Source organism: Pseudophryne corroboree, chromosome 8 (assembly GCF_028390025.1).
Source record: "Pseudophryne corroboree isolate aPseCor3 chromosome 8, aPseCor3.hap2, whole genome shotgun sequence".
Taxonomy (NCBI): Eukaryota; Metazoa; Chordata; class Amphibia; order Anura; family Myobatrachidae; genus Pseudophryne; species Pseudophryne corroboree.
This window is the reverse complement of record NC_086451.1, coordinates 203616675-203629026: the sequence shown is the minus strand read 5'-3', so window position 1 is coordinate 203629026 and position 12352 is coordinate 203616675. Positions and strand designations below refer to the sequence as shown.

The 12352-nt window shown below is 46.7% G+C and overlaps 1 protein-coding gene across 1 annotated transcript in view; it reads right to left on the bottom strand.

The window, feature by feature from the left end:
• MSN (moesin) overlaps nt 1-9976 on the bottom strand; it is a 477122-nt gene extending 467146 nt beyond the window's left edge. Inside the window, exon 1 of the mRNA XM_063937062.1 lies at nt 9670-9976. Within this exon, the coding sequence (XP_063793132.1) occupies nt 9670-9681 (12 nt within the window). The 5' untranslated portion in view covers nt 9682-9976. The remainder of the gene's footprint in view (nt 1-9669) is intronic.
• Nucleotides 9977-12352: the final 2376 nt, after the last annotated feature.

Genomic DNA, 12352 nt, shown 5'->3' with positions numbered 1-12352 from the left:
TTGAACTTGAATTTTTGTATGTACAGGTTCAAAGATTTCAGATTTAGAATAGGTCTTACCGAGCCGTCCGGCTTCGGTACCACAAATAGTGTGGAATAATACCCCTTTCCCTGTTGTAGGAGGGGTACCTTGACTATCACCTGCTGAGAAAACAGCTTGTGAATGGCTTCCAATACCATCGCCCTGTCTGAGGGAGACGTTGGCAAAGCAGACTTTAGGAACCTGCGAGGGGGAGACTTCTCGAATTCCAACCTGTAACCCTGAGATACTACCTGCAGGATCCAGGGGTCCACCTGTGAGCAAGCCCACTGCGCGCTGAAATTCCTGAGTCGACCCCCCACCGCTCCTGAGTCCGCTTGTAAGGCCCCAGCGTCATGCTGAGGGCTTCGCAGAACCCTGAGAGGGCTTCTGTTCCTGGGCAGGGGCTGCTTGCTGCCCTCTCTTACCCCTTCCTCTGCCCCGAGGCAGATATGACTGTCCTTTTGTCCGCTTGTTCTTATAGGACCGAAAGGACTGCGGCTGAAAAGACGGTCTTTTTCTGTTGGGAGGGGGTCTGAGGTAAAAAGGTGGATTTTCCGGCAGTTGCCGTGGCCACCAGATCCGATAGACTGACGCCAAATAATTCCTCCCCTTTATACGGCAATACTTCCATATGTCGTTTGGAATCCGCATCACCTGACCACTGTCGCGTCCATAAACTCCTTCTGGCAGATATGGACATCGCATTTACTCTCGATGCCAGAGTGCAAATATCTCTCTGAGCATCTCGCATATAAAGGAAAGCATCCTTTAATTGCTCTATAGTCAATAAAATACTGTCCCTATCCAGGGTATCAATATTTTCAGTCAGGGAATCCAACCAGACGACCCCAGCACTGCACATCCAGGCTGAGGCGATGGCTGGTCGCAGTATAACACCAGTATGTGTGTATATACTTTTTAGGGTAGTTTCCAGTCTCCTATCAGCTGGATCCCTGAGGGCGGCCGTATCAGGAGACGGTAACGCCACTTGTTTTGATAAGCGTGTGAGCGCCTTATCCACCCTAGGGGGTGTTTCCCAGCGCGCCCTAACCTCTGGCGGGAAAGGGTATAATGCTAATAACTTTTTTTTGAAATTAGCACTTTTCTATCTGGGTTAACCCACGCTTCATCACATACATCATTTAATTCCTCTGATTCAGGAAAAACTACAGGTAGTTTTTTCACCCCCCACATAATACCCCTTTTTGTGGTACTTGCAGTATCAGAGATATGCAAAGCCTCCTTCATTGCCGTGATCATATAACGTGTGGCCCTACTTGAAAATACGTTTGTTTCATCACCGTCGACACTAGATTCAGTGTCTGTGTCTGGGTCTGTGTCGACCGACTGAGGTAAAGGGCGCTTTACAGCCCCTGACGGTGTCTGAGACGCCTGGGCAGGTACTAACTGGTTTGCCGGCCGTCTCATGTCGTCAACTGATTTTTGTAATGTGCTGACATTATCACGTAATTCCATAAACAAAGCCATCCATTCCGGTGTCGACTCCCTGGGGGGTGACATCACCATTATCGGCAATTGCTCTGCCTCCACACCAACATCGTCCTCATACATGTCGACACACAAGTACCGACACACAGCAGACACACAGGGAATGCTCTTATCGAAGACAGGACCCCACTAGCCCTTTGGGGAGACAGAGGGAGAGTTTGCCAGCACACACCCAAGCGCTATAATATATATGGGAACAACCTTATATAAGTGTTCCTTATAGCAGCTTAAATATATCAAAATATCGCCAAAAAATGCCCCCCCTCTCTGTTTTACCCTGTTTCTGTAGTGCAGTGCAGGGGAGAGTCCTGGGAGCCTTCCTCACAGCGGAGCTGAGCAGGAAAATGGCGCTGTGTGCTGAGGAGAATAAGCCCCGCCCCCTATTTCGGCGGGCTTTTCTCCCGGAGTTTTAGATATCTGGCATGGGTTAAATACATACATATAGCCTCAATGGCTATATGTGATGTATTCTTTTGCCATAAAGGTATTAAATATTGCTGCCCAGGGCGCCCCCAGCAGCGCCCTGCACCCTCCGTGACCGCTTGGTGTGAAGTGTGTGACAACAATGGCGCACAGCTGCAGTGCTGTGCGCTACCTTCATGAAGACTGAAGAGCCTTCTGCCGCCTGTTTCCGGACCTTCAATCTTCAGCATCTGTAAGGGGGGTCGGCGGCGCGGCTCCGGGACGAACCCCAGGGTGAGACCTGTGTTCCGACTCCCTCTGGAGCTAATGGTGTCCAGTAGCCTAAGAATCCAATCCATCCTGCACGCAAGTGAGTTGAAATTCTCTCCCCTAAGTCCCTCGATGCAGTGAGCCTGTTGCCAGCAGGACTCACTGAAAATAAAAAACCTAAAAAACTTTTTCTAAGCAGCTCTTTAGGAGAGCCACCTAGATTGCACCCTGCTCGGACGGGCACAAAAACCTAACTGAGGCTTGGAGGAGGGTCATAGGGGGAGGAGCCAGTACACACCACCTAATCCTAAAGCTTTATTTTTGTGCCCTGTCTCCTGCGGAGCCGCTATTCCCCATGGTCCTGACGGAGTCCCCAGCATCCACTTAGGACGTTAGAGAAACTACGGGTAGTTTTTTCTCCCCAAACATAATACCCTTTTTAGTGGTACCTGGGTTTATATCAGAAATTTGTAACACCTCTTTCATTGCTTCAATCATGCAACGAATGGCCTTAGTGGACATTAGACTTGACTCATCGTCGTCGACACTGGTGTCAGTATCCGTGTAGAAATCCGCGTCTGCCATCTGAGGTAGCGGGCATTTTAGAGCCCCCGATGGCCTTTGAGATGCCTGGACAGGCACGAGCTGAGAAGCCGGCTGTCCCGCATTTGGCATGTCGTCAAATTTTTTGTGTAAGGAGTCGACACGTGCACGCAATTCCTTCCATAAGTCCATCCACTCAGGTGTCTGCCCCGCAGGGGGTGACATCCCTTCTATAGGCATCTGCTCCGCCTCCACATCATTATCCTCATCAAACATGTTGACACAGCCGTACCGACACACCGCACACACACAGGGAATGCTCTAACAGAGGACAGGACCCACAAAAGCCCTTTGGGGAGACAGAGAGAGAGTATGCCAGCACACACCAGAGCGCTATATAATGCAGGGACTAACTGAATTATGTCCCCTATAGCTGCTGTTATATATACTGCGCCTAAATTTAGTGCCCCCCCTCTCTTTTTTACCCTTTTCTGTAGTGTAGACTGCAGGGGAGAGCCAGGGAGCTTCCCTCCAGCGGAGCTGTGAGGGAGAAATGGCGCCAGTGTGCTGAAGGATATAGCTCCGCCCCTTTTTCGCGGACTTTTCTCCCGCTTTTTTATGGATTCTGGCAGGGGTAATTATCACATATATAGCCTCTGGGGCTATATATTGTGGTATTTTTGCCAGCCAAGGTGTTTTTATTGCTGCTCAGGGCGCCCCCCCCTAGCGCCCTGCACCCTCAGTGACCGGAGTGTGAAGTGTGTATGAGGAGCAATGGCGCACAGCTGCAGTGCTGTGCGCTACCTTGGTGAAGACTGATGTCTTCTGCCGCCGATTTTCCGGACCTCTTCTTGCTTCTGGCTCTGTAAGGGGGACGGCGGCGCGGCTCCAGGACCGAACACCAAGGCCAGTTCCATGCGGTCGATCCCTCTGGAGCTAATGGTGTCCAGTAGCCTAAGAAGCCCAAGCTAGCTGCAAGCAGGTAGGTTCGCTTCTTCTCCCCTTAGTCCCTCGCTGCAGTGAGCCTGTTGCCAGCAGGTCTCACTGTAAAATAAAAAACCTAATTATATACTTTCTTTTTAGAAGCTCAGGAGAGCCCCTAGTGTGCATCCAACCTCGGCCGGGCACAAAATCTAACTGAGGCTTGGAGGAGGGTCATAGTGGGAGGAGCCAGTGCACACCAGGTGACCTAAAAGCTTTCTTTAGTTGTGCCCAGTCTCCTGCGGAGCCGCTATTCCCCATGGTCCTTTCGGAGTTCCCAGCATCCACTAGGACGTCAGAGAAATAAATTATATATATATATATATATATATATATATATATATATATATATATATATATATATATATATATATATATATATATATATATATATACATACATACATACACACACACACGAACAGCTTAATATGGTATTATATGGTGTACATATATAATACTGTATTATATGGTAAACGTGCATCTTTTTGGCAAGGACTACAAGTACAAGAAATTGTCTCTCAACATACTTTAGGAGAATGTATAGGACAGATTAGTACAGGTTGAGTATCCCATATCCAAATATTCCGAAATACGGACTTTGAGTGAGATAGTGAAACCTTTGTTTTCTGATGGCTCAATGTACACAAACTTTGTTTAATACACAAAGTTATTAAAATATTGTATTAAATGACCTCCAGGCTGTGTATATGAAACATAAATGAATTGTGTGTATGTACACAAACTTTGTTTAATGCACAAAGTTATTAAAAATATTGGCTAAAATTACTTTCAGGCTGTGTGTATAAGGTGTATACGAAACATAAATGCATTCTGTGCTTAGACTTGGGTCCCATCGCCATGATATCTTATTATGGTATGCAATTATTCCAAAATACGGAAAAATCTGATATCCAAAATACCTCTGGTCCCAAGCATATTGGATATGGGATACTCAACCTGTATATAAAAAATAAATCTATATGATATTTTAAACTATGCGTTGCAACAAGTTATTAACCATTTAGAGGAAGTTGTATACTTTCAGAGTTTAAGCTTTTGATTTGTGCACCCTAAAGGGATAAGAACTTCCATTTAAGGGGAAAAAATGATAAAAGATTTGTAGTAAAAAAAAAAATAATTGACTATAACAGCCTTAGCAAACTTCTGTCCCTTTTCTTCAAAGTATGTAGTTTCCAAATAGAAAAATTCTCATCCACTAATTATTTTGTTTTAATTTCACAATGTCTTAAAAGTTTCTAACTCATATCAATGTCTTTCCAACCTAATTCTACATGTTGTATAGTCAAGTACAAACTTGACTAACTTTGAGCTTAGCAGAGCAGAACCAGAAATATTTCATTCAATAAGAAGCCAGATTTGGCCTTTGCTCTAAAATATAATCACCCACTGCTATAAAATGTAATCACCCATTGCTAGACTTACCCCAGAAGGAGGCAAGACTCTTGGCTCAGTCCTCTGTAGATAGATTGTAACTAAGTAAAGATATACATTATGACTACATTACAAAACACCATATAGACAGAATGATAGAGGAGGCACAGAAACTTGGAGCAGCAAAAGCAGCACGATGATTCTTAAGGAACAACTGGCCAAGAGAACAGAACACAGAAGGAAGTACAGTGTCAGAGTATGAAATGGAGGGCGTGACATAATAACATGCCACGAGTTCTTAAGTTTTGCTAAAACTCAGATACTTCGGGGTGGAATTCAGTGACTAACTGATGCTCCAGGCATATTCAATTAGCGGTGTTTACCTGCGCACAAGTCCCCAGGGTCTGACTGAACCTCACAGTAACAAAACTCCAAAATAAGTTGCGTGCTGGACAGAAAATAAAAAAAAACACACCGATTCCGCAGTTTACACGGAAGTAGTGCGTTTCTGCACGTATTCCGATTTTTCAGGCTGGGAATAAGGCTATTTTATTGAATAGCCTTTCCCTGTACTGCGGGTATTTTTAACAGCAATTGGTCATGAGGTAAACCCCGCATCTAATTGAATTTCCACCTCACTATTTATTGATCATACAATGCAAGCAGCATTAAGATAAATCTGTGTATACATCCAGTAGTTTGGCAGATATAAATAGATAAAATTATTATAGTGGAGCTAGACAGGCTTATTTTGAACCGTCGAGTAATACAATCAAAAGGGATCAATAGGTGTCCGATTCATATGGAGCCCACAATCTTAAGTTGGTCATACACTGCAGCCAACAGGGACATGGGAGAAGATGACAGTTAGTTAGTTGGAGTCCCTCTACAGTAGTGGTTCTCAACCTCAACACTTACATTTTCCTAACAGGTCATGTTTTGCAGGTATCTGTATGTGGAAATATGTGGGATAATTACCGATACTGACCCAAAAAAAAATAGATGAACTCACTAGTGCATGAATAAAGAAATCCACAAAACATGACCTGTTTGGTGGTACTTGAGATCACCTGCACTACACAATGTATTGAGGCTACCTCCATTCACAGCCTGAAGTTTAGGCCATACACTGACAATTATGGTGTGTAGTTTACGACCAGATTTAGTTACTATGCTGTTTACAGCGAATTCCAAAGTATACCCACTATTATGAAAATTGAAATTTCTCATTTGAATTCGTTTTAAGGATACTGGTATGCAGCAGGCAATAAATACTGTGGTATCCTAAACTATTGCTATAAGTTTACCTTATGTACTGGTGGGACAGACTTACACAAAATATAATAATACATAATCTATAAATATAGCTCACACAGGTCCTGGGTCATTTCTCACTTTGTAAAATCTTTACCTTAAAATGTTAGTTTTCCTGAAAGTAACATTTCCTGTGTTTGTTGGTTATCACAACTATTGCAATAAAAGTGCATTTGGCATACACAATTAGGCAAGATGTACTTTATATACTGTAGATTGATAAAAGCTTGTGTCGAGTTTTATGTTCCGTTTTTCTGTTTCAGAGGCCTAGTCATAAACAAGTAGTGAAGCATTCTGTTAATGGTTCACACTGAAAGGTAATACTATCGGCACAGTTAGGGGGTATCCGGTCAACAGATCTACAGTGTCTAGTTAGACAGTCAATAGGTCTACATATTGTCAACATGCCTTAGGACGACCTATGAAAGGTCGACAGTGCTTATGGTCAACAGGTACAAATGGTCGACACACACAGTGTTTATGGTTTTTATTTATTTTTTTTTAATTTTTTCATACCTTAGCATCCACGTGATCTACGATTGGGAATAGGATCCTGTGCCGAGCACAGCGGTAGTTGAGCGAGGCACAGCAATCGAAGAGAGCCATGCGAGGGGAAGCGGTGCACTAATTGGGGGTCCACGTGCTCAGACAGCGAAACAGACAAAAAAAAAAAAAAGTGCAAAAATGTTTTGTCCACCTTTTCATGTGGCGAAAATTAATTTTTGAATAAGAACAGCTTTAACCATGTGTTGAACAGAACATAAGTCAAAAACAATTTAAAACAAGTGCTGTATAGTTCATGAATGGAGAACTTTCTGCTCTCTAGTTATAAATGAAAAGGTGTTTTATATAACATTTATAGCCAAATTACCTGGGAGAGGTGACAAGAACTTTTAAGAGACAGTTATTACCTTGGGTAGGTGGCAGGTGCATACGAGACATATGTATTAGCTGGGAGAGGTGACAGGAGCTTTTAGGGGACAGGTGTTACCTGGGGCAGGTGACAGAAGCTTTTAAGAGATATTACATGGGAGAGGTGACAGGAGCCTATGAGGGGAAGGTATTACCTGGGACATTGACATGAGTTTATGGGGGAGAGGTGTAAAGGGTACGTCTTCAGCATAGAGACTTGAAAGTATCTATCAAAGCATAGAGAGAGAGACAGACAGAGAGAAAGTGGAGAAAACTAAAGCAACAATCAACCAATACCTGTCAGTTTTTAAACAGTCTGTAAAATGAGAGTTAGAAGTTAAATGGTTAGTGTTTTATATCTTATTGCTTTGATAAATACCCCCCTTAGAACCAAGTTACTGAATTTGTACATTCTAAAATTTATTAAACTTAATTACAGTGTGCCAAAACTCTACTTCATTGAGAAGGAACAGGGTAAATGTCACGTGGTCGGCCACCGAGCATATATAGATGTGTCTTCTTACAACTTTGTTCCATGCGCTATAAGTCACGTTACATAACGCGTGAGTGCCATGTGACTTGGTAGTACCGAGTGTCTTTTTTGTGTCTTTTGCAGCAAAAATGTGTCTTAGACGCAATGTAATGCAAGAAAGATACAGGAGCAGCTTCTGCTGAATAAAATTATATGCTGCATGTCTATATTCTGTGTATAATAGCGGCTCTATCTGCATCCGAAATGAAATGTTAGTGTTTTCCAGGAAAACACTGTAGCATAGCAATTTGTGTGCAAATACAGTCGCGAACACACACAGAATATAGGCATGCTGCATATCGTTTTATTCAGCAGAAGCTGCTCGTGCATTTTATTGCATTACATTGCGTAAGACGCATTTTAACCGCAAAAGACGCAAAAAAAGACGATCAGTGCTACAGAGTGCAGCTACGGCATGGCGCAACTTAAAGGGCTGTTTAGCGTGACAGCAAGGATGCAAGAGGACATATCTGTACACTGCCAGATAAAGCAGGCCACTTATATAATCTATCGTTCAAGCATGTCTGACATACCGATAATTACTGACTGGTCGCAACAATACACTGTTCAATTATTGGCCAGATGATTATAGGCTGACTGTGCCGATAATTAGACAGTATATGCCCAGTATAATGTAGCATAGACCAAGCTCATGAATTTTGCCCTTCTACAGATTACTGTACGTTAGTATAATGATAACCGGATTACTCACTGAGCACACACATACATAGAAACAGAAGAAGTTCTTACAGAATGTACTCCCACCAATACTCATGAAAAGTTTATTGAGTGGACTCAAATGCTGTCTTTGTCACTGGAACAAGGAAAACTAAAGATCTGAACATGTAACTAAACACTGTCCTGTGGGGGGGGGGGAATGCCAAATATTTCAAGAATCTTCTCAGAAGTAAAACAAATGAGATCTGCGACCTCTCCATGGTCTGCCAGTCATATAATGTAATGAATGGAGGGAGGACCTGTCAAATGACCACTGATGGATAGTGAATGGTTAACATTAGTCACTTCCTGTTGGTACAAGACTACTAAGGGAGACACCCTGACCTCACACACCCTAGGGAGATCTTTCCAATGTATCCCACAATGGGGGGGAAATACACTGAAGAACAGGGGCCCCCACCACAGCATAGCACCAACTCTTACCTTAAAACACTTCCTAAAGTATCCAAGTACCATATCTCTATGCATGCAGGGAACAAATGACACCTGTGGACCTATGCTTTAACAGTGGCGCAAACAGATACAGCCTGTTCCTTTTGGGATCTACATACATAAAGTTGCGTCACTAATAAAAAGTCTGACTTTTATACACACTTAAGGTCTAGGGCATATGTCGGGGATGTGTTACTGGGAAACATGATGATGATAATAATAATAATAATAATAATAATAAGAAGAATACTTTCCAGATGACAGTTATCTAAGAGAGAAAACACAACACTAACTAAACGCTGCGAGTGAGCAGCCCCATGCATGACATCACACTGCTCACAGATTGCGGCAGCCGTACGGGGCTCTCTCATTCACTACCCACAGGACATTATACAGTCCTGAAAATGGCGCAAAACGGACCAGTGCGGGAGAGATGCCACCAGCAGCCCAGCACTCTGCTACACTCGTGTCCCTTCACCGGTCCTGATGTCCTGCTAGATTATATATTGCATTACAGAATGCCTATGCGGCTATAGAGCTGCCGCTACACGGTCAGTGACACGAGCAAAGTTTGGCGGAGAGACGGGAGCGCTGCTGAGCGGGGGGGAGGAAGGGACTCACTGTTTTTGGCATCGTGGCAGCTGCTTGCGAGTTCTCTGTAACTTGTCTGGTGCAGATCTCAGCTCCTCTCCATACAGGGCCGGCGTGCGAGCTATGTAACGGGTCTCCTCCGGGCTGCTGTCTGTGCTCTGTGTGCAGCAATGTGGGCGCTCCTCTCTCCGGCTAACGGAACACTAAGGTCTCCAGACTCCTAGCTAGTAACCACACCCAGGGAAATGAAGACATGGCCCAGAGACCGGGCTCCCTGGCTCCTCCCTCCGGACTCAGGTCCTCCCTCCCCTCAGCCTCAGCAGCAGCAGTTTCCTACTCCGGGCGCGGGGAGACAGAGAGTCATCTGGGTGGGGAGTGACACAATGAGAAAGTTATAAGAAGCTGCTACTGCTCAGTGATCAAAAATGTACTATTATCCGGTCCTCGCCCCCTCACAGTCACTGGCGGGGGATCTGCACAAATGAGAAGTCTGGGACCGGGTTCTGGACTGGTTTAAGTTGTGTGACTACGGGGAGGGTGGTGTGAGTGTATGTGTGTGACCATCCCAGTAGTTTTGCCTATTTTTAGTTTTAATGAAACACAATTTTTCCATCATACAGTATATAAGTTTCCATGAGGCTGACAGAAGGGAATGCGGGGTGCTAAGAATACCTGAAATAGGTCAGCAATTCCATTATTGTCTGACATGCTTTTTTTTTTCCTTTTTTTAATCAACCACTGACTGATGATTTGTTTTGACAAAAATGCGATTTTTTTATTTTCATTTTCATTTAACCCTCCGTCAGGCGCAGCTGGCCTGACAGGCGCCGCAAAGCTTTTCTCACTCCCCTCTCCGCCCCAAGGGAGTGCAGTTGCCTGTGCCTCCTAGTACCTTCCTATTGTAAGAGGTGCGGCGGTGCGTGTGGTGGTGCCTGCTGCCGTGCAGGTGTATTTTCGGTACTCACCAGGCGCCGCTCTCTCTCACCTTCAGGTACCGGAACCTTCAACGGACCTGGCAAATCTTCCGTCGGACGCGGACACGACGACCTAGGAGGAAGGAGATTGCTGAGTGCCGTCCTCCTAACTGTGGACCGAAACGCCCTCCGACCCCGAGAAAAATAGTGCTTTCGGGCTAGGTAAGGGTCATCCCAGGCGTCCGCCTCAGAGCCCGAATTTCACCTATTGGCACTCTCGCACCAGGTGGAAATTCTACCTTGCACCGGCGTGCAAGGCTCACCGTTCGCCCTGAAGGTAGGGAGACAGATAGGGACACACACAGAAGGAACACACAGACCGATGTTACTCACCGTCCTACGTCTTGTACTCCGATCTTCTCCACTTACAGGTCCATGTAAGGAGGCAAAGAGAGAAACAGCCGTGCAGGGCCTAGAACTACCCTAGTGTGCGTCCGCTATACTAGCTACATAAACAGAGCCCTCAAACTAGCTTGTGTGAGTGGTGCAACACAACTATGCACAAACTTAAAACAAACAGACACTTTGCCCTGCACGGTAACAACATACATCACAATATCGGAATACAAGATCACACGGTGCTGTCCCTTTAAATCCCTACCTGCCGCTGGAAGTGGGTGGGCGCCACACAGCCTGCCCACCTCCTGTACACTTCCTTCTATAGGGCTCAGGTCAAGCGGACCTGCCTACCTAAACACCTCAGGGTGGCCTAGGCCTAGTGCCCAGTGCCACCTTTATTCACCTCGGGGGCACTTATCCACTGGGCCTAGCGCCCCCTGACTGCACACAGGCCGGAGGCCTGATTTCACCCACGGGCCTAGCGCCCGCCTAACTTGTCACTCGTGGGGTGACCTGGGCCTAGTACCCAGCATCACCTTTATATATCCCTAGCGGCCGCCAACTGAAGTAGGGCCTAGTGCCCCTACTGTCCCCTCAGGCCTATTGCCTGTACTTGCCCTCGGGCCTAATGCCCGCCTAACTGGCGCTGGAGGGGTAGCTTGGGCCTAATACCCAAACTACCCAAATGGTGACCCCCAAGTCTTAGCCGGGCCGGGGGGAACCCCGACTGCGCAGGGCCCGACTAAAGGTGCCCACAGGCCGGAAGGGCCTGACTGTGCCCACGGGCCGGGAGGGCCCGACTGATTGCCCACAGGCCGGGAGGGCCTGACTCTGCCCACGGGCCTAATGCCCGAACACCCGGTGGTCTAGGGAGGAAAGGAGAGGGGGTGGAAGTAGCCTCACTGAGGCCTCACCTGCTCCAAGGGGTCTCCGGCGCCCTCTTCTGCCGCTGACCCGTCCTGGCCAGCGGCGTCGCCTCCGCTGCTCCGCGTCCAGCCGCTGCTGGACATCTTCTTGTAGGAGCCCGACATCTTCCGGCCTCTTCAGCGGCCACCGGAGCTCTTCTTCCCACGGCCGTCGTCTTCTCCTCCGCGCCGGATTCTCTTCTGCGCTCCGGCGCGCCGACTCCTCTCTCCAGGTCCCGGCTGCTTTCTTCGCGCTCTTCCGCGCGCGCGGTCTCTTCGGCTCCCGCCCGGCGTCAGACGCCGGGGGCGGGGCCTATGACGCGGCGAGCGCCGATTGGCTCGCCGCGCCCATCTCTGATTGGCCGCCGCGATTGGCTCCCGGAGGGCGCCAATATTTGAACCTCTCCGCAGCCTCTGGTCCGGTGCAGGGAAAAGGGTAATCCCTGCACCGGACACCCGCCGCCGCCACGCACCCAACGCTGGGGACAGACAAGC